The 23,403-nt window shown below is 36.6% G+C and overlaps 1 protein-coding gene across 1 annotated transcript in view; it reads left to right on the top strand.

The window, feature by feature from the left end:
• RXFP1 (relaxin family peptide receptor 1) overlaps positions 1-23,403 on the top strand; it is a gene marked incomplete at its 5' end in the record, with an annotated part of 129,514 nt that overhangs the window by 55,170 nt on the left and 50,941 nt on the right. The window contains 3 exon segments of the mRNA NM_001133200.1: positions 10,652-10,750; positions 16,565-16,670; positions 22,323-22,394. Of these exon segments, the coding sequence (NP_001126672.1) occupies positions 10,652-10,750; positions 16,565-16,670; positions 22,323-22,394 (277 nt within the window).

The raw sequence follows: 23,403 nt of genomic DNA on the forward strand, positions 1-23,403 counted from the left end.
ACACCAGGCTACCCCTGCTCCCAGAGCCCAGAAACCAATGTGGGAAATGTGTGGTTTCCCCTAGATTCAGCCCAAGGAGGAGGGAAGGAAGAAAGACCCCTCCACTCTCTCTGGTGCAAGTCTCTTGTTAAGTCTGGGAACAGCAAAGCTCAGCTCTTCTCTTTTTTGGTTTTCCATATCTATTGTCAGTGATCAAATTTTAAGCATTTAAAAATCAAATACCAAGAAATTTGACTCCCTTATTATCTGTAAACTTCTGTCTCATCCCTTTCAGGCAATGAAAGTGGTTAATTCTAGCTGCCTAGGATAGGAAAAGGGGCAGAAAGTGCAAGGAATTTAAGAGAAGGAAAACTTTGTTAATGCCCCAGAGTATTTTTCCTGTCACTGGCTTGGCACTTACTAATCCAAGAGAATTAGATAAACAGTACTTATTTATGGGTGTGATGGTGATGATACATATTTTCAAATCAGATTACAAGAAGTTTGAAGTATGTCAAGCACTTTTAAAATTTTCAATTGGTCCTGCCTTTAAAGTTCTGGAACATTAATTATTCCATTATTTCCAAAGTACAACTTATTATACAGCTATCAGAATGATGGCAATGCCAGGTGGTTTGATGGAGACGTTAGCGGTTCTCATTTTAGAATATTCCACTAAAGTTGGTGGTTTGTCTTGTTTTCAAGTTAAAAATACAGAAGGATACACATTACATGCCTGTATCAAAATATCTTATATACCCCATAAATATATAGACTGACCATGTACCCATAAAAATTAAAAATGTAAATAAAACACAGGAGGAAAAGTGATGTGAGTCATAAATATGTGTATTAATGCACAATCATTGCATTGTATTTTCAAAATTTTCTGGTTTTCTATTTATTTTTCTCAAAATAACATTGCAAATACTTAAGTAGCTGAACCCTAGGCTTCTCTGAAAATACAGACCTAGCTTTAACCTCAAATTTGTTTATTTGTGTTTTGTGATACTTAAACTATGTATGGGTTACCACCACAAAGATTTTCCTCTCAGAACACTTCCTTCTATATGGGACACAAAAGGTAATTTGTTAGTGGCCTCAATTTCCTTTAAAGGATGTCCAGGATAATGTCACATCCTTTGATTTCCATAAACAGTTGCCTCCAAAAGGTATTAAGACCCCAGAAAGAGGTATATGTATTCTGTCCCACAAACTGCTGTTGTCATTAAATTCAAAGAAACTTCACACAGTTTGATGAATTGCTCTGCCTGGCCAGCCTGCATTCCAAGGTTTACTCTGGTGGCCTAGGGCACCTCTGCTCTTGGGGGTAATAACCTCATTTTACTTTATGAGCAAAAGATGTTCCACTGTGTTCAAAGAATGAGTACTGAAAGTTGAGTAAATATGTGAGAATCAGAAATGCTCCACTTTAGGGCCAGACATGGTGGCTCACGCCTGTAATCCCAGCACTTTGGGAGGCCGAGGTGGGTGGATCACGAGGTCAGGAGTTCGAGACCAGCCTGGCCAATATGGTGAAACCCCATCTCTACTAAAATACAAAAAATTAGCTAGGCATGGTGGTGCGTGCCTGTAATCCCAGCTTCTCAGGAGGCAGAGGCAGGAGAATCGCTTGAACCCAGGAGGTGGAGGTTGCGGTGAGCCAAGATCATGCCACTGCACTCCAGCCTGGGCAACAGGGTGAGACTCTGTCTCAAAAAAAAAAAAAGAAATGCTCCACTTTGCATAAATCCAAGCCTTATAAATTAACCACTTATTCATTAATCAATAAGCATGTATACTTATTAAACTATCAGATTTAGCCTTTCATTTTCATAAATGATCATACCGTTTAACATGACGTCATCACACACTCTGTTCTGGCCTCTTCTCTGACAGAGATATAAGTCCCTCAACCAAACATCAAGGGAGCCCAGGAGTGACCCTGCAAATCGACAGGAACGTTTCTGAGGACTACCTGCATCTGAGCCACCTGGGGGGCTGTGAAAGATGCTGAGTCCTAACCCCCCACCCCAGAAATGCTAATCTAATAAGTAGGAGTAAAGCCCAGGAATCTGCATTTTTTAACAAATACCCCAGATGACTATCAAACCAGTTTAAGTTTTGAAATAATTCACATACCAATGGAGACAATTTTATTATCCAATTCGTAACACCTAGAAAATGATTAGTCTAAATCAGAAGTTTTTAACGTTGGCAGACATCTAATCACTTGGAAGGCTCGTTAAAACATAGATTGCTAGGCTCTCAGGTTGCAGACTTTCTAATTTGGTTCATCTGAAGTAAGGCCCAGAATTTGCTTTTCTTTCAAGCTCCCAGGTGATGCTGCTGCTGGTCCCAGATATACACTTTTGAAAACCACTGATCTAGACAGATAGTCTTCTTGTGCAAATGCAAAAGCAAACATTTTTCAAAATGTACTAATGGGTGTCATATAGAAAGAGTTAAACAAAATTAAAGCTATTTCTTTATTGCCTGAGTTCTCGTTTCATCATACCAGCATGTATTACTAATTCCAAGTGGGGATAGAGGATGCAGCATTTCCAAAACATATGTTACCATAGAACTCTCTTCTCAAGGATACTCCTGAGAAACTATTTCAGAAAAGCCTGATAAGGCACTATGACAAGTTAATGCATCCAAGAAACTTGGAAGTTTCCTATCCCCAATCAAATCGCATCCTTTGTCCTCATCCCCCAATGCCAATGCCAGGGGAATCTAACAACATGGGGGGAGAGAGATGCCTTCTCCAGAATTCAGATTGGTATACCTCACCCACTTTTCCATAAAACTAAATTGTAACTAATACTTGGTACAAATGAAATCATGTTCATGCATTTTATGTACTTTAAACACTTTATGAGGGCTAGTAAGAGCTAGATTTCAATGATATTAAAAGTACCTTATGACATTTTGAGCTGGATGATAAAAGAAAAAAAAAGATAAAAGTACCTTAGTAGTCACTGAGGTATACAAAAATACATAGGTAAAAAAGAGTTTGTACTATACTCTCATAAGGAGATAAAATATATACATTAATAAGCATAGCATGAAGCAGATTACAATAAGTATAATAAGACCGTTATAAGCAAAATGTCCTTAAGTTGGGAACCACCCACATTAATCTTATTTGAGTGTCTTAAACTATTTGATGGTCAACATCCAGCAACTTTGCTTAAAAGAAATACACTCCGAGTCACAGGATTTTTCTGTGACTAAATTCTAGCTGTCCTCCAATGCAATGTGAGAAGGACCCAAGTTGGCTATGGCAAATCCCATAATGCAGTTCTTCCAAAATTTGCTTTAAGACTAACCTAGGCCACTTATGAAAAATATAGATTTCGCAGACTCCATGCTGACCAAATAAATGAGTCTCCAGTGGAGAAGCCTGTAAATTTGTGTTTTTGATAAATGCCCCAGCTCTCAGTTTTTATTTTAGCATAAGGGAGACTGAGCTTTCTCTCAAGTGTCTTTAAGGACAGAAATCCGATCATTCATTCATTCAATCAACAAATATTTAGTAAGCTCATGCAGCATGCAAGATCAGATTTTTCTTAATCTATGTTTTTAGACTTTATTTACAGCATGACTATATCATTTTTAGCTGAAAAGCTCTTTTTTAGTAAAAATATTTGTTTTATTGGTGCCGTTTTTACAACACTACCAATACATACTGGAAACCATATCCCCTAACACAATGTTCTCTTCTATGCAGTGCTTGTTTCACTACCCTAGACTGCCTCGAGATAAATCAGAGAATAAATTTCATCAGGATCATTACTGAAGTATGAAAAACCATTCTGATCACTGCCCTATACATCCTTAAAATATGAAGGACACGGGATTTAAAATATAGAAACACATATACCAAAAGCTGTTTTTTTAAAATGCTAACTCCCCAACTTTGCAATTTTGGCAACATTTCCCATGTTCTGTATTTCTGCCTTCTTCCTTCTGGTGGGAGGAAGTAATGGGTAGAAAGAGGAAAATACCTTGGAAAGGCAGAAAGAAAAGTAAAAGCTGATTACTAAAAGGCTTGTTTGTTTGATGATGTTACTATTTAATAAACACAATGGTGAGGACAAAGGATTAGGAAATGGCACATAGCCCATGGTTTTAAGCATGGCATTATCTATTAATGGTAAAAAAAAAAAAAAAAAGTGCAGCAAATTGAAGTTGTCTATTTGTAAAAGCTCAGTTAAATATAGGATCTGCTAAAGAAGCAGAGTGAAAGAAAATCAGCATCTATGGCAGTCACCCAGCCACGTCTCATGAATTTCATAGCAGCAGTGAATCATTACCCACAAAACAGCCCCGTGTTCTGGGATGCTGTCACTTCACCTAATTTCCATCACTGATCCTGAGGTAGGTGGATGTGGCAGTAACAGGAACATGAACGTGGTGCACAGAGTGAAGCGAGGCCCTGGTAGCCTGCAAGGTCGAAGCCTTCAAACCTTCGCAAGCCCACTTCTCACTCACCTTCTGCAGATATGCACGAAGACTGTTTATATGAATACTCAAAGCCTCAACATACTCTGACCTACCTACTTACATGCTTTATTTGTAACATCGATAAACATATAACCACTCATAACACTACTATGTTTTTGGTAAATTGTTTTTAGTAATACCTTGATTTGCAATACTTTCATTGATTTCATAAAGAAAAATAATATGAATTTAAATTCCAGTTAATAACAACTTCTGGTTATTATTTAAATAAACTTTTTTATAATTCACACAATTCTGATGTAAGAGCCTCAATAACAGAAGTGAAACAGACAACAGAAAAGTAAGCAGCAAATAGTAATAGCTAAATACTTAAAGCTGATGTCCCACAAAAGGTGAAATTCTATAGATAGAATGTAAACATTACATAATTTCTTTGGCCTAAAAAGAAATACAATAATAATTTATTATTTTAATTATTTAGTTATTTTTAATAAATCTGTTTCTTAGTCAAGTCAGCTAACCTTCTTCAGTATCAATTTTTCTATCTGCAGTATCAATTTTTCTATCTGGGTTTCTGCTTATATATATCTGTAAGTGGAGATGATGATAATGACCAAATAGAGTTATGAGGATAAAATGGAGTACCTAGCACAACATAATGGGTACTTGCTAAATATGACTTCTTTCAGGGCTAAATGCTAACATTCAGCCTCTCTGTTAAAAGGGATGAATGAAAGTCTCTCAAAGAATTCTCCTTATCTAAAGATATGAAACAAGTTTACAAAAGTAAACTTGCCAAAAGGTCAAAAAACTCTGCAAAACTAGGAAAGGAAGACAATCCAATGCCATAAATTTCCAAAATCTCAAAACCTGACAGCCAAGGAAACATATGGTGATTCCAGAGCCCAATAGAACAGAACATTTTGTAAGGCTCCTGACCCCATCCCCAGAACCCACGTGACTTTTTTTTTTAGGCAACCACAAAACTAAACTACACTAAATTTTGGGTTCAGAAAAAATGCACTGCTTTTTCACCCTCATGAGATTCCACTTGAGCTCCCCAAATTAACTAAATGTCTAATCATTGTTCCGCCGTACTTTAATCCAATGATTCAGTCAGCCTCCCCATATCTGTCATTGTTAAATGGAAAAAAACGGAAACTACTCTGGGTATATTAGACAGAAATTAGGTAAGCAGAATCTTCTCAGAAGGGCTGGAAGAGTGGGTGTAAACAAAGTCGACATCCGTGCTGTTGGATCCATCATGGCTGCGACTGACAACGGAGACAGCTGCTGCTCCCGCCCCCAACACAGCTGCCTCTCTCGACACCCACAAGGCTGGTAGTACCTGAAATCTCCTTCCACAATTGCTCCTGTCTCTGTTTTAGACAGAGCAGCAAACAAATGACCTTATACCTCTCTTCTAACCAAGATACATGTGAGTGGATCCCAAATCCTGCTCTACAGGAGGCGTGAAATGTTGTCTGAAGTTTTTCAGTCTCTGCTGCACAGGAAAACACCAATGAAGTTGGGTCAATCTACAGCATATTCCACAACAGGTTCCTTGCAGTTGTACAATACCATGGCTGTTCCTCATGATCTGTTCCATTGGTGACTCAACATTTGTATGCATTTGCTCCTCAATTTCATTTCACGTAGGCCAGCATTGGGTTCAGATTTCAGTCAACAATCTAGCAAAACTACTGCTTGAGCTAACACATGGAATCCAGAAATTCCAGGAGGTCACTGTATTAGTTCGTTCTCACGCTGCTACGAAGAAATACACGAGACTGAGTGATTTATAAAGAAAAGAGGTTTAATTGACTCACAATTCCACATGGCTTGGGAGGGCTCAGGAAACTTACAATCGTGGCCAAAGGCACCTCTTCACAGAGCAGCAGGAGAGAGAATGAGTGCCAAACAAAGGGAGAAGCCCCTTATAAAACCATCAGATCTCATGAAAACTCACTCACTAGTAGGAGAACAGCATGGGGGAACACGCCCCCATGTTTCAATTATCTCCATCTGGTCCCACACTTAACAAGTGGGTATTATTACAATTCAAGGTGAGATTTGAGTGGGAACACACAGCCAAACCATATCAGATACCCAGATCGATTAGCTTTGCCTAACCTAAAGCTATATTTCTACTTCCTGGTCTAATGCTTGCAGAAACCATTCTCATGCAAATTCCTTGGGTTTCTGCTTATATAAAATAGCAAAATCTTCTGGTATGTCAGTCTTCTCTAAGTCCAGTTTGTGTTCTGCAGCATGCTGGGCTCTGGCTCCATTTATAATAGGTTGAGAAGCAAGGAAGCCTGGTAATGAAAGGGCCTGAGGAGAGTTGGCAACTTATTTACCTCAAGTAAAGTAACTCATGTGTCTTCAAACAAACTGCAACTAACCTCATCAGACAGGAAAGGGGAGCTGCTTTTGCTTGCAAGGGAGGTTTTGTGGGAAAGGGATTTAGAGTGGTCATATTCAACTGAACACACACAAATGTCCCAGTGCAATTCACAAGGTCTGTCTCACCAATCAGTGTTCTAATGTTCACTTAAAAGATACGAGAGACTGAGCACAGTGGTCCACACCTATAATCTCAGCACTTTAGGAGGCCAAGGTGAGAGGATCACTTCAGACCAGCCTTAGCAACACAGAGAGACCCCCATCTCTACAAAAATAAAAAATTAGCTGGGCATAGTGGTATGCATCTATAGTCCCAGCTACTCAGGAGGCTGAGGTGGGAGGATCCCTTGCGCCCAAGAGTTTGGGGCTGCAGTGAGCTATGATCACACCACTGCACTCTAACCTAGGCAACAGAGTGAGACCCTGTCTCAAAAAAAAAAAAAATTTTTAATGATATGACAAAATATGAATTCAACTTATACTGTAACTTAACAACCCATAGGATCAGATTCTATATAATGTAGGGATACATCAGTCCTGAGCTAAGGCTACAAGAGATAAAAGATTATCTGAGGGTAGTTCTATCACCCAGGCTGGAGTGCAGTGTGCAATCTCGGCTCACTGCAACCTCTGCCCCCTCAGTTCAAGCGATTCTCACGCCTCAGCCTCCCGAGTAGCTGGGACTACAGGCATGTATCACCATGGCTGGCTAATTTTTATATTTCTAATGCGGGTTTCTCCACCTTGGCCAGACTGGTCTCAAAATCCTGACCTCAAGTGATCTGCCGGCTTTGGCCTCCCAAAGTGTGGGTATTCCAAGCATGCGCCACCGTGCCCAGCTGTTTCCTTTCTTTAATCTCTCCAGAGCTATTTCTTTAGCAATCCCACTTCACAACCCTTGAAATTTCTCATTCTCATTCTAATGATTTATCATAGCAAGAACTTTGCCAGCGTCTAGCCTTCTAACAGACACATCATTCCAGGAAGCCATAGCAATAATTTAAGTGACTTCTTTTTGTTACTGTGTACCATTAATTATGAGAGTCCCATGTTCTAATAATAACATGATTGCCGTTATCTGTAAGAAGAATCGGAATAGATAACCCATCCGATGTTTCCATCCTTGAGATGTCTGAGAGTCTGTTATCTGTAACCCCTTCTGGAAGGAGGAAACAGAAACCACTCTAGATATTTTTGGGAAAGATAAGCCTAAGAAAAAAATATATTTTATACAGGAAAAATGTGTTTGTAGAATCATTTTAAAGGCTGCAGAAGGAGTCAGAGGTAGGGAATACACCACTGTATAGTTGCAAGCCCAAGATCAAGAAGCATTTGCTTCTGTCACAACTGCTACTGCTAATCATCTCTACATCCATGAAACTGGGACCCTGAGGCTGGCTGCAGTAACTGCCCCAACTACCACTAGATATCCATGACGCTGGTGTGTATAAACCTCAGGTCTCACAAGAGTGCATCGAATTGGTAGAAGCTTATCTATAATCTATAACAAGAATCCTGGCTGCTTGAGGTCTGGAAAACATATATTTAAGTAACCAACTTCTAAAGAATACGAAAGCATGCTAAAGTGGGGGTAGAATAAAAGAGGAGCAAACATTCACAAAAGCCACCACAGTCTCAGGAAGTTTTAGTCTCTATTTGGCTGTATATGCCGAATCTTTCAAATCTGCTTTTCCTACTCCTGTTTCTCTGCCTAACATATCAACTGATGCATGTGTTAAGAGTTGGGCAGCCACCTTGAACTTGTTCCTGGGTGTTCAGGGGCTGGTATTTGCTGGTTTCTGGGGCATTGTCCCTTGTCCACGAAGTTACTGATGGCCTTCTATAGTCCCATACAGAAGTCTGCAGTGGCTCACGCCTAATAATCCTAGCACTTTTCGAGGCCAAAGCAGGTGGATCACCTCACCCTAGAAGTTCAAGACCAGCCTGGGCAACATAGCAAAACCCCATCTCTACAAAAAAAAAAAAAAATTTGGCGTGGTGGTGCACACCTATAATCCCAGCTACTCAGGAGCCTGAGGGAGGAGGACCACTTGAGCCCAAGAGGGAGAGGTTGCAGTGAGCTGAGATTGCACCACTGCACTCCAGCCTCGGTGACAGAGCAAGATGCTGTCTCAAAAAAATTTTTTAATTTTAAAAATTTTTAAAGAAATAAATGCTAGACTTAATACTAACTTACAGAAATAGGACAAACTTTTATAACTTCACTCTCTGTTTATATGTTTGGGCATCCTTAGAGAGTCCTGGCAGCTTTCAGAAAAAAATTTAGAAGTTCTAGAGAAGATCACATACAAACCCCTACCAAGAGAATGAAGGCTTGTACCATGTGCAGAGATCCCCAGAGAAACTGCTTCTTCATCCCTATTCATTAGTCCACTCTATCACATGCTTGACTGCACTGTCTCTTATGTTTAAAACTAACTAAAAGATCATTAGGAATTTTGTGAGAAAAATTGTCTTCCTTTTATCCCACAAATAAAATCTTCTATTTTTTTAAAAGTGACATAGGGGTTTAAAATATAAATAAGAAAATATCGAAATATATATATAAGCACTCAGAGAATAATCACTTTAGATACCATGGTGCCTTTCAAAAAAGAAAAAGAGAAAAGAAATGAGATCATGCCAGTCATGTTTTCTTTCTTTCTTAAAAGTTAATCGGCCAGGCACGGTGGCTCACGCCTGTAATCCCAGCCCTCTGGGGGGCCAAGGCTGGCAGATCACCTGAGGTCAGGAGTTCCAGACCAGCCTGGTCAACATGGTGAAACCCCGTCTCTACTAGAAATACAAAAATCTGCTAGGCGTGGTGGCGGGTGCCTAGAATCGTAGCTACTTGGGAGGCTGAGGCAGGAGAATCACTTGAGCCTGAGACACAGAGGTTGCAGTGAGCCAAGATAGTGCCATTGCCCTCCAGCCTGGGCTACGGGAGCAGAACTCCATCTCAAAAAATAAATAAATAAAATAACATAAAAAAAGTTAATCATCATGGCTGTCTAGCCATGTTTATACATCTCCAACATCAGTTTTAGAGATTGAAGAAGATGTAGGGAAACATAATTATTGTAAAATGCTAAGAACAGTGTGCCATATTTGGATATGACTAAAATACTGCTTCTTAAAATGTCAAAATATTACTTACTTCAGGAACACCTATAGTGCTTGTTAAAAACAGAGAATAGTCAGGGCATGGTGGCACACGCCTGTAATCCCAACACTTTGGGGGGCTAAGGTGGGCAGATTTGAGGCCAGGAGTTAGAGACCAGCCTGGCCAACATGGTGAAACCCCATCTCTACTAAAAAAAAAAAAAAAAAAAAAAAATTAACCAGATGTGGTGTCAGTTTCCCGTAGTCGCAGCTACTCGGGAGGCTGAGGCAGGAGAATCACTTGAACAAGGGAGGTGGAGGTTGAAGTGAGCTGAGATCGTGCCACAGCACTCCACCTGGGCGACCAGGCGAGACTCTGTCTCAAAAAAAAAAAAAAACAACAAAAAACTGGAGAATGGCTTTTTCATAATTTACTCCCCCAAAATGTTTTTAATCGAAATAATTAAATTAAATTTAAAATGGTGACTAGGGAGCCCATCTCAGACTATAAAATGAGAATCTCCAGGTGGGGGTCCATAAATTCACATTTATAGCAAGTTTCCAGATAATGTGTTTATCTCGCTACATTTGGAGAACCACTGGACTGTTTTAAAGAGAGGACCTATTTCCCCACAATATACCAGAATATTTCTGTTCCTTGAACTTTTTTGTTCTCTGATTTTTATTTTAGGAGACAACAATGGATGGTCTCTGCAATTTGACAAATATTTTGCCAGTTACTACAAAATGACTTCCCAATATCCTTTTGAGGCAGAAACACCTGAATGTTGTAAGTAATCCGAGCAGTTATTTTCTTTTCCATGAGTTCATAAGACACCATTTTTAAAAGTTTGATTCAACATTAAAAAAAAAGATTGCATCTCAATCTGGAAATCAGTTTTAATTAAAGAAACTTAAAAATTCGTAAGAGGTCAATTATAGTTTTCTAATTGCAAACTCTATTAAATATACAACTTTAACTAGGAAAATTTATTTCAAAAAAGACTCAGGGATCTTAAGTGTAGAAGTAATAAATGGTGTCAGATATTGTTATGAACAAAATCAATGTCAGTCAAGGATGTTATTTTATATGAGTTCTCTTTTCACAATCACTATAAAATGTGATGTAAAGAAAACAGAGAAAGTAGAGAGGGCAGAAAAGCTGTTTGGATTTTAATGTTTGCCAGAAAAAACTCTTCTGAGCTGCAAAACCCTTATTCATTATAACCTACTATGTTCAGTCATACACTGAAAACTTACAAAAACACTGGAGGGGTATGGAAGTTATAAACCTGAGGATTAACTATAATATTTTAGATCAGAAAGATATATGAAAATAACTCCTCTTAAATAAATTTTGTCTGTTCTAATAAATTATGCAAATGAAAATCTGTACCTTGGAGCTGTCATTTTGACCCTAGCTTTTCAAAACCTTGGTTTAAAAGCAAGGCATATTTGCTGTTCCTCTGACATTCCAGACATGGTTCTATATCACAGCCTCTATACAGACTGTTCTTTCAGAAACTTTCTCCCATGTATCTGCTTAGTTGGTGACCCTCACCTTATTCAGGGCCCTGTTCAAATCAAAGAAGGCTGCACTGATACCACTGTATAAAACAGCCGCGTCCTCAGCCCTACCCTCATTACTCTATCAGCTTACTCTGTGTTATTTTCTGGGGTGGCACTATCATAATTGCTGGTGGTAGTGGTGCTGGTTGTGGTGGTGTATGAATTATCTCATCAGATCCTAAGCACTATGACAATGACTATGACAATAGGTACTTTGTTTGACTTTTTTCGTTGTTGTTGCTCTTCTAGTGCCTAAAATAGTGCTTTGCACATAGTGAGCTCTCAATAAATTATTGTTGAAGTCTATATAGGAGGCTATAGATACGATGTTTTGTTTTATTTTTCCTCTTTGTATCTGCCCAGAAACATACATATTTCATGGATTGATTATGGTTACAGTAAAACCCAGTTGAATTTTTTAAGCCCAGTTGAATTAGTATATTTTTAAACATGTATTTTTTTATAATAATTTTTCTTATAGCTAAAACTTTTAGTTTTTTAGCTAACAATGAAAACATTCACAGAATTCTTTGCTGAGTTTTAAATTCATGGTTTATTTTTATCCTTTTTTATTCTGAAGCATGCCAGATTAACAATATGTCTGAATAACTGAGGCTTTATTTATGTAAATGTTATATAATAATAACTACATTTTAATAACAAATGCTTAGGTAGTTATTTTATAACATTAGTTTTCTAAAGTTGCATTATCCTAAGTTATGTCTTTAGTCATAGATATAAGCACAATGTATTATGTAGGCAGTGATTTAACTATTGTAGAGTTCAATAATTTAAAAGAGTAAAATTTTACACTATGAGTTCTAGAAAATACATGTTTATACATACAGCCACAGTTTACCTTTTGCTAATCCTAGTAAATGCTAATTATTCAGTTCTCTTACTCATCATCACGTTTTCTATTCTCTCCGTTTTGTACAACTTACATCACTCCCACCTTCCCAAAGCATTATCTGGGCAGCTTTGAATGGAAAACAGTCATGAATGAGCAATCAATGGCTATTCACTACAAAATGGTGGATAGGTGACTAAGAGTTTATTTTAGACAAATTTTATATCAAATATTTAGTTTCTTCATATCACCTGGCAATACCAGCTCCTCCTCTGTTCTTTTTTTCCCATATAGTGCCTTCCCGGTCATATCCTTTTCATAAAACCGTTTAAAATGAATAGGTAATGGCCACATATCAAATACTAGTGTTATGAATTAGTAGATCAACAAAATATGAAATATTAAAATGTAGGGATTTCCTGTCTGTTGCAAATATAAAGTTTTTTCTCTTGCAAAAATTATTTTAAAAAAAGCAAAGCATAGAGGAAGAAATCCTTTGCTATATTTTTTCTTTATGTTCTACCATAAATTGTAAAGTCTAGCTTTTTAAATTTTTAATATTTTTTATCTTCACTACTCAAATGAGGTTGATAAAATACTACTAACAATCCCTAGTTTAAGGGGATAGACGTCACTCTTGTGAGATTCACAGGGTACTCAGCAATCTGTCTCAGCATCATGCCATTATTTAGAGGGAGACCAAATAATTTGCCCATTAAAAAGCTAAAAATTGGCTGGGCACAGTGGCTCACACTTATAATCCCAGCACTTTGGGAGGCTGAGGTAGGAAGATCTCACTTGAGACCAGGAGTTCAAGACCAGCCTGGGCAACATAGTGAGACCCCAATCTCTCCAAAAAAAATAAATTAAAACTTAGCTGTGCTACTCAGGAGCCCAGGAGATTGAAGCTACAGTGAGCTGTGATTGAGCCACTGTGCTCCAGCCTAGACAACAGAACAAAACCCTCTCTCAGAGGGGGAAAAAAAACAGCTAAAAGTTTTTGGGAAAGGAAAAAGTTAATAGATATAATTTAACTGATAATATAATGTTTAAAATAATGAATTAAGCCATGTTGTCTCAAAACAGTTTTTTTTCTTTTATCATATATTGTTTTCTTTTTATTTCTTTATTTTATTTTATTTTTTTTTTTGAGATGGAGTTTCACTCTTGTTGCCCAGACTGGAGTGCAATGGCGCAATCTTGGCTCACTGCAACCTTTGCCTCCCAGATTCAAGTGATTCTTCTGCCTCAGCCTCCTGAGTAGGGATTACAGACATGTGCTACCATGCCTGGCTAATTATGTATTTTTAGTAGAAACGAGATTTCTCCACGTTGGTCAGGCTGGTCTTGAACTCCCAACCTCAGGTGATCTACCTGCCTTAGCCTTCCGAAGTGCTGGGATTACAGGCATGAGCCACTGCGCCCGGTCTATTTCTTAAATTTTAATTGAATCTTTTAATACCTCACCTTATTCCCAAAAGGATTTTCAGCAACTTGCAATTAAAATACAGCTACTAAAAGCCTTAAACCATTAACATGATATAAAAGACAAAAGTTCAGTGGTGAGTGGAAAGCGAATGACAAAGAAAAATTAAGAAAATCCTTCCTGAGAAAAGTTCAGTGACTTCATCCGAAGCCTAGTTATGAATTTCATAGCTGTTAAGTCCAAGAGAGAAAATAATGGGTTACATAACTTTCATAGTTTGTAAAGCAAAACAAACAAATGGGGAAAAACCAGATAAGTCAGCAAGAGAAATATATTTTTGCCTGATCCTGCACCCTGGAAGACATTTGTCACAAGTATAATTACATAAAAGGAATGAGGCTATGTAATAAATGCTGTATTAAAAAAAAGAAGTAATTTTTTTCATCAGTACTTAACGAAAACAAATATATCATTGAGAGTTAAAGACAATTTGTGGGGGAGAGTGCAGCTAATAACTAAATATATTTTTCAAACTTGAAAGCAGTGTAAAAATAGAATGGCAAGTGTAGTGTAAAACTTGGGGTTAAAATTTAAGTTAAGGTTCCTAGTGTCCCACCTTATTTAAAGCAGATTATTATAGGGATTTATTGGAAATTAAACTGAGCAAAGCTTATAATCATTTTTGACTAGAATAATGTGAGAAATTCACATTATTAAAGTCATCTCTCAAGGGCAATATCATGGAAAATATAATATCTATGGTGAGCCAATAAATTAACAAAATTTAAGTTTAAAGGATTTGAAAAGAATTACTTACTCAACCATAATTTGACCATTCAGAAGCTACCAGCATTAACTTGCTACTGCATTACTCGTCTTTTTTTATTTTAACATAGTTGAAATTTCCTATACAAACCATTTTTATCAAATTTTCAATTAGCATTTTGGCATAATCAGGTATCCATATTACAACAACATCTTTTAAAATATTCCATGTAATAGTATATTTTGTAAGTGACATAATTTCCTTAATCATTCCTTGGCTGTTGGATATTTATGTGTTGTTTTTTCATTTTTCCCTATTGCAGATAACCCTGTAATCAACATATATGAATTATCTTAATTTAGTCTCTATATATGAAAAAAACACACTGGGATTAAAACTAATTTCACTGCCCTCCGTTTCTGCCCTTCCTACTTCATTCTCAGGACCTTCATCTTCCTTCCCAACCTTTTCCATCCCATCCCCACAGCATACACACAGACTCACATATGAGATATGATTGTAACTTAAAGAGACAACATCAGTTTTCAGACATCCACAACCAAAGTGGGTACTTGCAACTATAAAACTGTTTTAAAGTTCTTGGCAGATACTCTGTTTATATTAAACACTAAATCTAGGTTATGGTCCTGATCTCTTGTAACCCTGTGAAGAAGTCTCTGGAGATATTTGGGAGGAGAGGAAGAACACATGTCACCCCATATCTGAGCCAAAAAGCTCCTCATGAACAGTCATTTACAGAGGTCTCTGGTTAGCCACTGAGACACTTGCCTGCTCTCTGCAAGTTTCACCATAAAGGTCAGAAACAGGAAGCCTACAAGCAGAAAACTCTCATAGATGGTTTTGTTTGTCCAATAATATTTTTAAATGTTTTCAGTTAGCTAATATCAGTTTTTAAATAGATAGTTATATATAAAACATTGTATTTCTGGCTTCTTTGAGGAAGTTGGTAGATGTAGCTACACATGTTCCTATTCTAATATGGCAACAGATGAGAGAAGCTGTTGCAGTTGGACATCTGCACACAGTCTACAGTGACATTGCCTGACCGCTGGAGACACTGGAGTCTGTAATCCCTGCTGTATAGGTTAGGGCTCCAGAAGTCAATATGGGGGGAAAACATTTCTCATTGCTCTCAGGAATTCGCCATTCCCTATCAGAACAGGAATCAAACTATATTTATTATCCTAAATAATAATCTCATTATTCTGTTTAGCTATATGAATACATCATTGCAAATCTCTAATAGACTTTAGATGTATTGACTCACATCCTAACACTATCACTACAGCCCCACAAAATGGCCAAGGTCATACACCTCATTCTCCCTCTCTTTCCAACACCAAATACCAGTGAAAATAGAATCCTATGCAGAAAAAACATTCACTCCCATAAATAAACTTTTATTCATCCTTTACCCCTATTTAAGCCAAAAGATTTTTTAAAAAATTATTTGAAGAACTCCTGATTAAAAAAAAAACCATAGACACTGTCATTTGCCTTTAGTTCTCCTCGTTCTTGCTAGTTAAAAGTGATTTATTCCTCCTTTAAAGGTTTTGATTATGCTAAATAAATACTTTATTTTTAAGTGGCAGTTGTAGTATGAACATTAAGCCTCATCACACATTATCATGTTAATCCTTAGCAGACTGTTCTCCATTCATTGCAAAATCAATGAAATAAGAGCAGATTATTTCATTCATTTTGCAAAGAATGGAGAACAGTCTGCTATTTTTTAAAAAATGCATGAGCTGGTGTGTGTTTCCAAATGTTAATGCTCTACCATCATTTTAAGGTTAAATTAAAAGCAAACTTTGGAGCCTTAATTTAAAGCATTGCCTAAATTGCCTACGTAGCACATGATATGCTTTTGTACTAAATGATTTTCTCATAGCTTTTCATTTCTTTCTTTTCATTACCCTCCTCTTCCTGGTCCCTCACTGTCATCATGCCTTACCACTTCCCCTTGATTCAGTGGTCAGTTCTGTGCCAGTGCAATGTCTTTGCCGAGGTCTGGAGCTTGACTGTGATGAAACCAATTTACGAGCTGTTCCATCGGTTTCTTCAAATGTGACTGCAATGTAAGTAGAAAAGAATGACTTCATCCTGACAGCTGGGTAGCACCTGTAAAATTGTATTATAATTAAGACCATGTCATTATTAATAATATATTTTTATTCAAAGATGATGTCATTTTTCCTGGGTCAGGTATAATAATTACTGATATTTATTTTGCATTTATTAAATGCTAGACCCCACCTTAAATTGTTCTTTATATTAACCCCTCATAATAATCCTGTGAGGTATGGAGTATCACCATATTTTATCTAAACAAAAAAAGTCATCAATTGCATGTGCTACTAAAGAAAAAATGGCTTCTAATTAAACTATTACATAGAGCTTTCCTATTACATAGAATTTTCACTTCACATTTATTGAAAGAACTCTTTTAGAATTTATTGGACCCAAATTTTAATATAATCTGATGTGTAAGTTAAAAAAGAAAATAAGATAAATTGGATAAGATACAAAATGTCATATTTAAAATCTGTTCTGAATCACATTTTGAGTCATAGATGTTAATGTTGTTGTTTTCTTAAGGAATTCAAACTTACGTATGTAAAAAAAATTATCACCATAAGTGGTTTGTTGATTTCTAGTACCTGCAGTGTTAGTTTCCAGTACTGATTTGAATTCAACAAACTTCAGCAACACAAACATATACATTTGATTGAAACTTTTTTAAAAGAAATTAGTGGAGGACAGCTATTTTAATCCAATATTTTTGCTGAGTTTCTTTTTTCATTTAGATAAAAATGAAAAAGTGAGTGCCTTGTGGCTCTCACTTTTGGGTATATGAGGACAAAATAAGAGTAATTCTTGAGTTTATGAATATTGACAAGTGTTACCATTTTCAAACCAGACCACATAATACAACAATTGAAATACTTGATATATGAGATAAGAGCTACAACTCAGAGTTCCTGTGCATAGTGGTTCCATTGAATTCACAGATCTGAGAAGTTTACCCAATTTGTGGTGGTCAGGCAATATGAACTGAAAATATCAGCAGAGTTTTCCAAAAGAGGGAACATTTCCACTTGAACTAAGGAAAAGAAGAGCTCTTCAGCATTCTATCCTCTTCTTGCCTTACCATGGCTCTTTCTCATAGCAATTAGTCCTGCTAGAAAAAAGTAATAATCCCCCAAAAGAACCTGAGGTCCTATGGAGCACTTCTCTGATTTAAATTCTAACTGGAAATTCTGGGTATAAGAATTAATGAATAGTCTGGGCAACACAGAGAGAGCCCATCACTACAAAAAAAAATAAAAATTAGCCAGGTATGATGGCCCACACCTGTAAGTCTCAGCTACTTGGAGGCTGAGGCAAGAGGATCACTTGAGCCTGGGAGGTCAAGGCTGCAGTGAGCTATGATCAAGCCACTGCACTCCAGCCTGGATGACAGAGTGAGACCCTGCCTCAAACAAAAAAAAAGAATTTATGATGATTTCATTCTATTTTCAGAGAAAAAAATCATAATCCTTCTCCACTGCTTGTATCAAATTACTAGAAAATCCAAATCAAAGGATATTCTGATGCAGCCAATTTCATTTTTCATTTTCCCATGAGTAAGATTTGAATCCATTCTTTAACAATTCAACCAACATTTGTAAAATAAAGAACAGAGAGAGAAAGCTGGGGGAATGGAGGGGAATAAGGCAATGGCTAACTAGAGAGGGCATGCCCCACACAAAGGTTGAATCATTGAATTAATTCCCATTCAATTTTAAAAATTGTCGTGATCTAGTATACACATACATACATACATAAAGAGATGTGGGCAGAAAACTGTGACCTACCAGTTTTCAACCCCTGGTATAAACAAAAAAACTGGGACCAGGTCCTTGTAAATGATTGTCTGCAAGAAGGCAAGAAAGAAGGAGTCAGAGATGACTCCAAGGTTTCCATTCTAAGCAACAGTATGATCGGAGAATGAGGAGACTTGGTGGCAGTAACTGAGGAAGATGGGGACTCCGATGTTAGATGTTTTTTCCAATGTGAGATTAACAGGTCACTCAGTGGAAATCTCCAACAGACAGGCATTTGGAGATATAGGAATAAAGCTCAGGAGTTTATGTCTATGGTATTTTTTATTTTATTTTTTGTTCAAAAAATAGCATTCTCTTGTGCTTTAGGTTGAGCCACTTGATTCCAGTTGTCCATTTATACTTTTCTCTGCAGAACACTGGCTTAGACTCATACCTAGTCCCAGTCTGTTCAGTTCCATACAGAAAAAGAACTCTATGCTTTATAGCAAATACATTAAAAAATAAACATCAAATTTCATTAGTCAGTTCTTTCCAGACTTTGAGTTGGATCTATTATAGGGAAATGTTAGAAGAGGACTGAACCATATGTAAGTATCAAAGAAGCTAATACTCCAAGTAATGTTTATTGAAGTTGGGATTTTTTAAGACATTTCACATAAATGCTAATGAACAAAACAGGCAAACAGAGATAGATATGATTATTTTTACTTTTTTCTAGCTTGATAAACACTGATTTTGACTATTTGAGACTTGGCTTTAAGATCCTGGAATTTAATCACTAGAACTATATGATCTAATACTAAGAACTTTCTTTATAAAAACTAGAACTAGCTTTGATAATAATGATTAAACTAGACCATTTCTCTCTCACACACACACAAACACACACCCTCTTTGACTCTGTGAACAATCAAAGTTGGACTGTCAAATTTTGAAATATAAGGATTTGTTATATTATAAAGTATTTTGGGTTGTTCTATTCAATGAGAATGACAGCATCTACCTCTTTCTATCCCAATAGGATATTGTGAAATATAGAGAATGTTATTTGTCAAAATATTTTATGTCATTTAAAAAGAAGTAACCTATAAATCCTAGACACTATTAATAAAAACTCAACTTTTTAAGTAACATTACTTAGAGGTCTTTCAATGAGCCTCACTTTCCTCTATAGTAACTCTCCTCCTTCAAGTGCAGTTAACGTCTTCCTCTTGGGTTTTCTCATAGAACTTCACTTGTGTTTCTTTTATGTATACTAAACATTCTTGCTTGTACTATAGTGATTCAGGTCCTAGTACCTACCTGAAAAAGGAAAATGCCATGGCCTATATATCCTCCAAAGTTCCTAATAGAGTCTAATAATCCATAAATAAATGTTATTGAAATGAATTTATAAATAAATACCAAAAAAAAAAGAAGTTGGTTGCCTCTTTAGCCCTGGGCTGTAAGACTAAAGTTATTATTCAAAGAAAATTCTCTATTTATAGATAAAGTATAATTTGTGCAAATAGAGTATAAACTTCTTAAAGGCAGGTATTCAACATGTGCAAATGACAGGCATTCAACACGTTTTTTGAGATAATGAATGAATGAATACATTTTTTTTTTTTTTTTTTTTGAGACAGAGTCTCACTCTGTCGCCCAGGCTGGATCGCAGTGGCACGATCTTGGCTTACTGCAACCTCTGCCTCCCAGGTTCAAGCGATTCTCAAAACACATTTTTAAGGACACACTAAACTTTCATCTATATCCTTAAATCAAACTCAGGTTTTTTTGTTTGTTTGTTTGTTTGTTTGTAAACAGACAGGGTCTCACTGTGTCCCCCAGGCTGGAGTGCAGTGGTGCAATCACAGCTCACTGCAGCCTTGACCTCTGAGGCTCAGGTGATCCTCCTGCCTTAGCCTCCCAAGTAGTTGAGACTACTGGCATGCACCACCATGGCCAGCTAATTTTTTTAATTGTTTGTAGAGATGGCGGGGAGGGGGTGGGTCTCACTATGTTGCCAAGCTGGTCTTGAACTCCTGGGCTCAAGTGATCCTCACACCTCGGTCTCCCAAAGTACTGGAATTATAGGTGTGATCCACTGTGCCCAGCCAAATCCAAATATTTAACAATTTATCTTGACACAATATAAACATTTAAACAGGATATAAGCAGAATTTAGCATCTAAGTCAAGTCAGACTCATTAGCAGAAAAGAGATCCTCAATTAGTTAATATATACAAGGAAATAATATTTGGTGACAGCCAGCAACTGAGAGTAGTTTCGAAAGGGAATTACTTGTTAATCAGCCTTTGATATTATTTATTTAAAAAGCCATTAAGTGTCCCATATGTGTAGTCTAGAAAAGTGATTTTTAACTTTTTTTCTTTCATTGTTTCCCTTCCCCCAGGGAGCCTTTTTAGACTTTTTTTTTTCTATTTGTCCCCTCCTGTGAAATTTTAATACTACAGATATGTGGACAGGCGCGGTGGCTCACGCCTGTAAACCCAGCACTTTCGGCGGCTGAGGCAGGTGGATCACAAGGTCAGGAGTTCAAGACCAGCCTGACCAACATGGTGAAACCCTGTCTGTACTCAAAATTAAAAAATTAGCCAAGTGTGGTGGCGCACACCTGTAATCCCAGCTACTCAGGAGGCTGAGGCAGGAGAATCTCTTGAACCCAGGAGGCAGAGGTTGCAGTGAGCCGAGATCGTGTCACTGCACTCCTGCCTGGGCCACAGAGTAAGACTCCATCTCAATAATAATAATAATAATAATAATAATAATAATACAGATATACTATATATGTTCTTGTGTATATCTGCATTATACATTTAAAAAGTAAGATTTTTTTTTCTTAATCAATTCTCACCTTCATTGAGAGTGCATGGTCTTCTAGACTCTAGAACAGTGTTTCTCAAATTAGATTCCAAAAATGTGTTCCAAAGAGTCCAAGAAAGTTTTTTTTAAGAAGGATTTATCACCAAGTTTAAGCAACACTGCTTCAAAACCTAAACATTGTTAGTGCTTATTGTATAAAACTGTCTTAATCTGAGTTAAGTTAACTTCCAGACAATGCAGTCTGTTGCTCACTTATTAGTATCTGCTCCATGGTACTATATAATGATAGTACTAATAACATCATATTATTAGATACCATCTAATCCAAATCCCTCCTTGCACAGTTAAAGAGACTGATTTGGAAAGTTGTGTGTGATTCATGCAAGGAACCCCAGCTACACTGGTTTTGGTTTTTTTATTGTTTCATTTATTTTGCTTTTACTATATTACATTGCTGTTCTAAAACAAAAAATTAAGGGCTTGGGACCTTTCCAGTACAACTAAAATTATGTGGATCTCGTCTGTGTCAAACAGCTTATTAAATTGTGATACAAAAGAAAATCTTTCTTTACAACTTCTTAGAAGTTGAAATGGAATCACTTATTGAATAAAGATGATCCAATTATAGGTACCAATTGATGTTTTCCTTCATAACTGATTTTAAGGTGGTGGAATGTGAGCAATGAAATATTGAGAAATACAATATTTAATTTCTTGAGTGTTTTTTAAACCGAAAACACTATTTTTATTGTCACTTAGAAACTGAGATGCCTTCTGATGTTTGTTAAATACAAATAGGAAAGAAAAACATAACTGAAAATCAATTTTTTCAATTTTATTTTTTAACATTTTTTGTCAGAATTACAGTTATAACCAAAATTTAAGAAAATATGAATAGCTTTAATAGTGCAAAACTAACAGCTAGATCTAGTTTAAGTGATATATATGAGAGAGACATCATGAAGCAAAATGTTTCCTGAAAGCTAGTACTAAAGTAAATAGTTTGTAATTATACCTATTGTTGTAATTTAAAAGTAAAGAAAAAACAACTTTAAGAATCAAAATTTACATTTATTTCAGGTCACTTCAGTGGAACTTAATAAGAAAGCTTCCCCCTGATTGCTTCAAGAATTATCATGATCTTCAGAAGTTGTAAGAAAATATTTAATTCCTGGTATTAAAATTAACTAGCATTTTTGGGCATATCTGTTTCTTCCTACTTCTGTGAACACCAACACTATTCACTGCTTATGTCTAATCCCTGTTCAGGGAAGTATTTAGCTGTTAACTGAAGACTTCCAGGTAACACTTATTTTTTCTGAGTAATTTTAGAAACCATTCTAGAAAAACCTCAGACACATATTTCCAAAGGAACTGGAACATGTGTGCTGTGAATCCTCCTACCACACTCCCCCAAAATGGAGATACTTAGAAGCTTTTATCCTCTGCGTTATTCTAGCATGGAATACCTCAATGCTCATCTTAGAGAAAAACGTTACACTCTTTTGCCAGATCCACCATCAAGAAAGTGAAGAACTTTCTTCCATGTGTTTTCAAATTCATTATCTACCTAAAATAGCAAGTCACTGTGGGTTGAAACCTCTGAGCATGTTGTCTTGGAGACTTGATTCCATTTGCACATCTGCCTTGTGAGTTGGATTTCATTTTGGCCTTGAGTAGTATCTGACATGCTAGCTTCCATTCAGAACTCTCAAAATCCATACTGGCCCACGTGATCTTTACCTGTTATTTAGGTCTACTTTGTGACTAAATTATGTTGTCATATGGTGAATTGTTGGGTTTAGATACTCTGTACCTAAATCACACTAAGAAATATCTCAGGATTCATTGTTTCATTTTTATACCGATATAGATTAGTTCTTATTTTGGTTTTACAATAGGGAAACCTGATAAATTAATATATATATGCACATTTTTAAAGATAACAGATGGAAATTGAGTGGAATCAGAAGAAAAATTAACCCACTTCCTTCAGTGAAATGTTCTAAAAACCCAGATAGTCTGCAGAAGTATCTATTTCATATTTGAAAATAGAAACTCTAATGAAAATAACTTTTCGGAATTTCATTCTGAACATTTATCAGTCAAAAGAGAAGAACTTTTCACAATTAGGCTTGACAAAACTTCAGGAGTACACTGA

The sequence above is a fragment of the Pongo abelii genome, chromosome 3, assembly GCF_028885655.2.
Source record: "Pongo abelii isolate AG06213 chromosome 3, NHGRI_mPonAbe1-v2.0_pri, whole genome shotgun sequence".
Taxonomy (NCBI): domain Eukaryota; kingdom Metazoa; phylum Chordata; class Mammalia; order Primates; family Hominidae; genus Pongo; species Pongo abelii.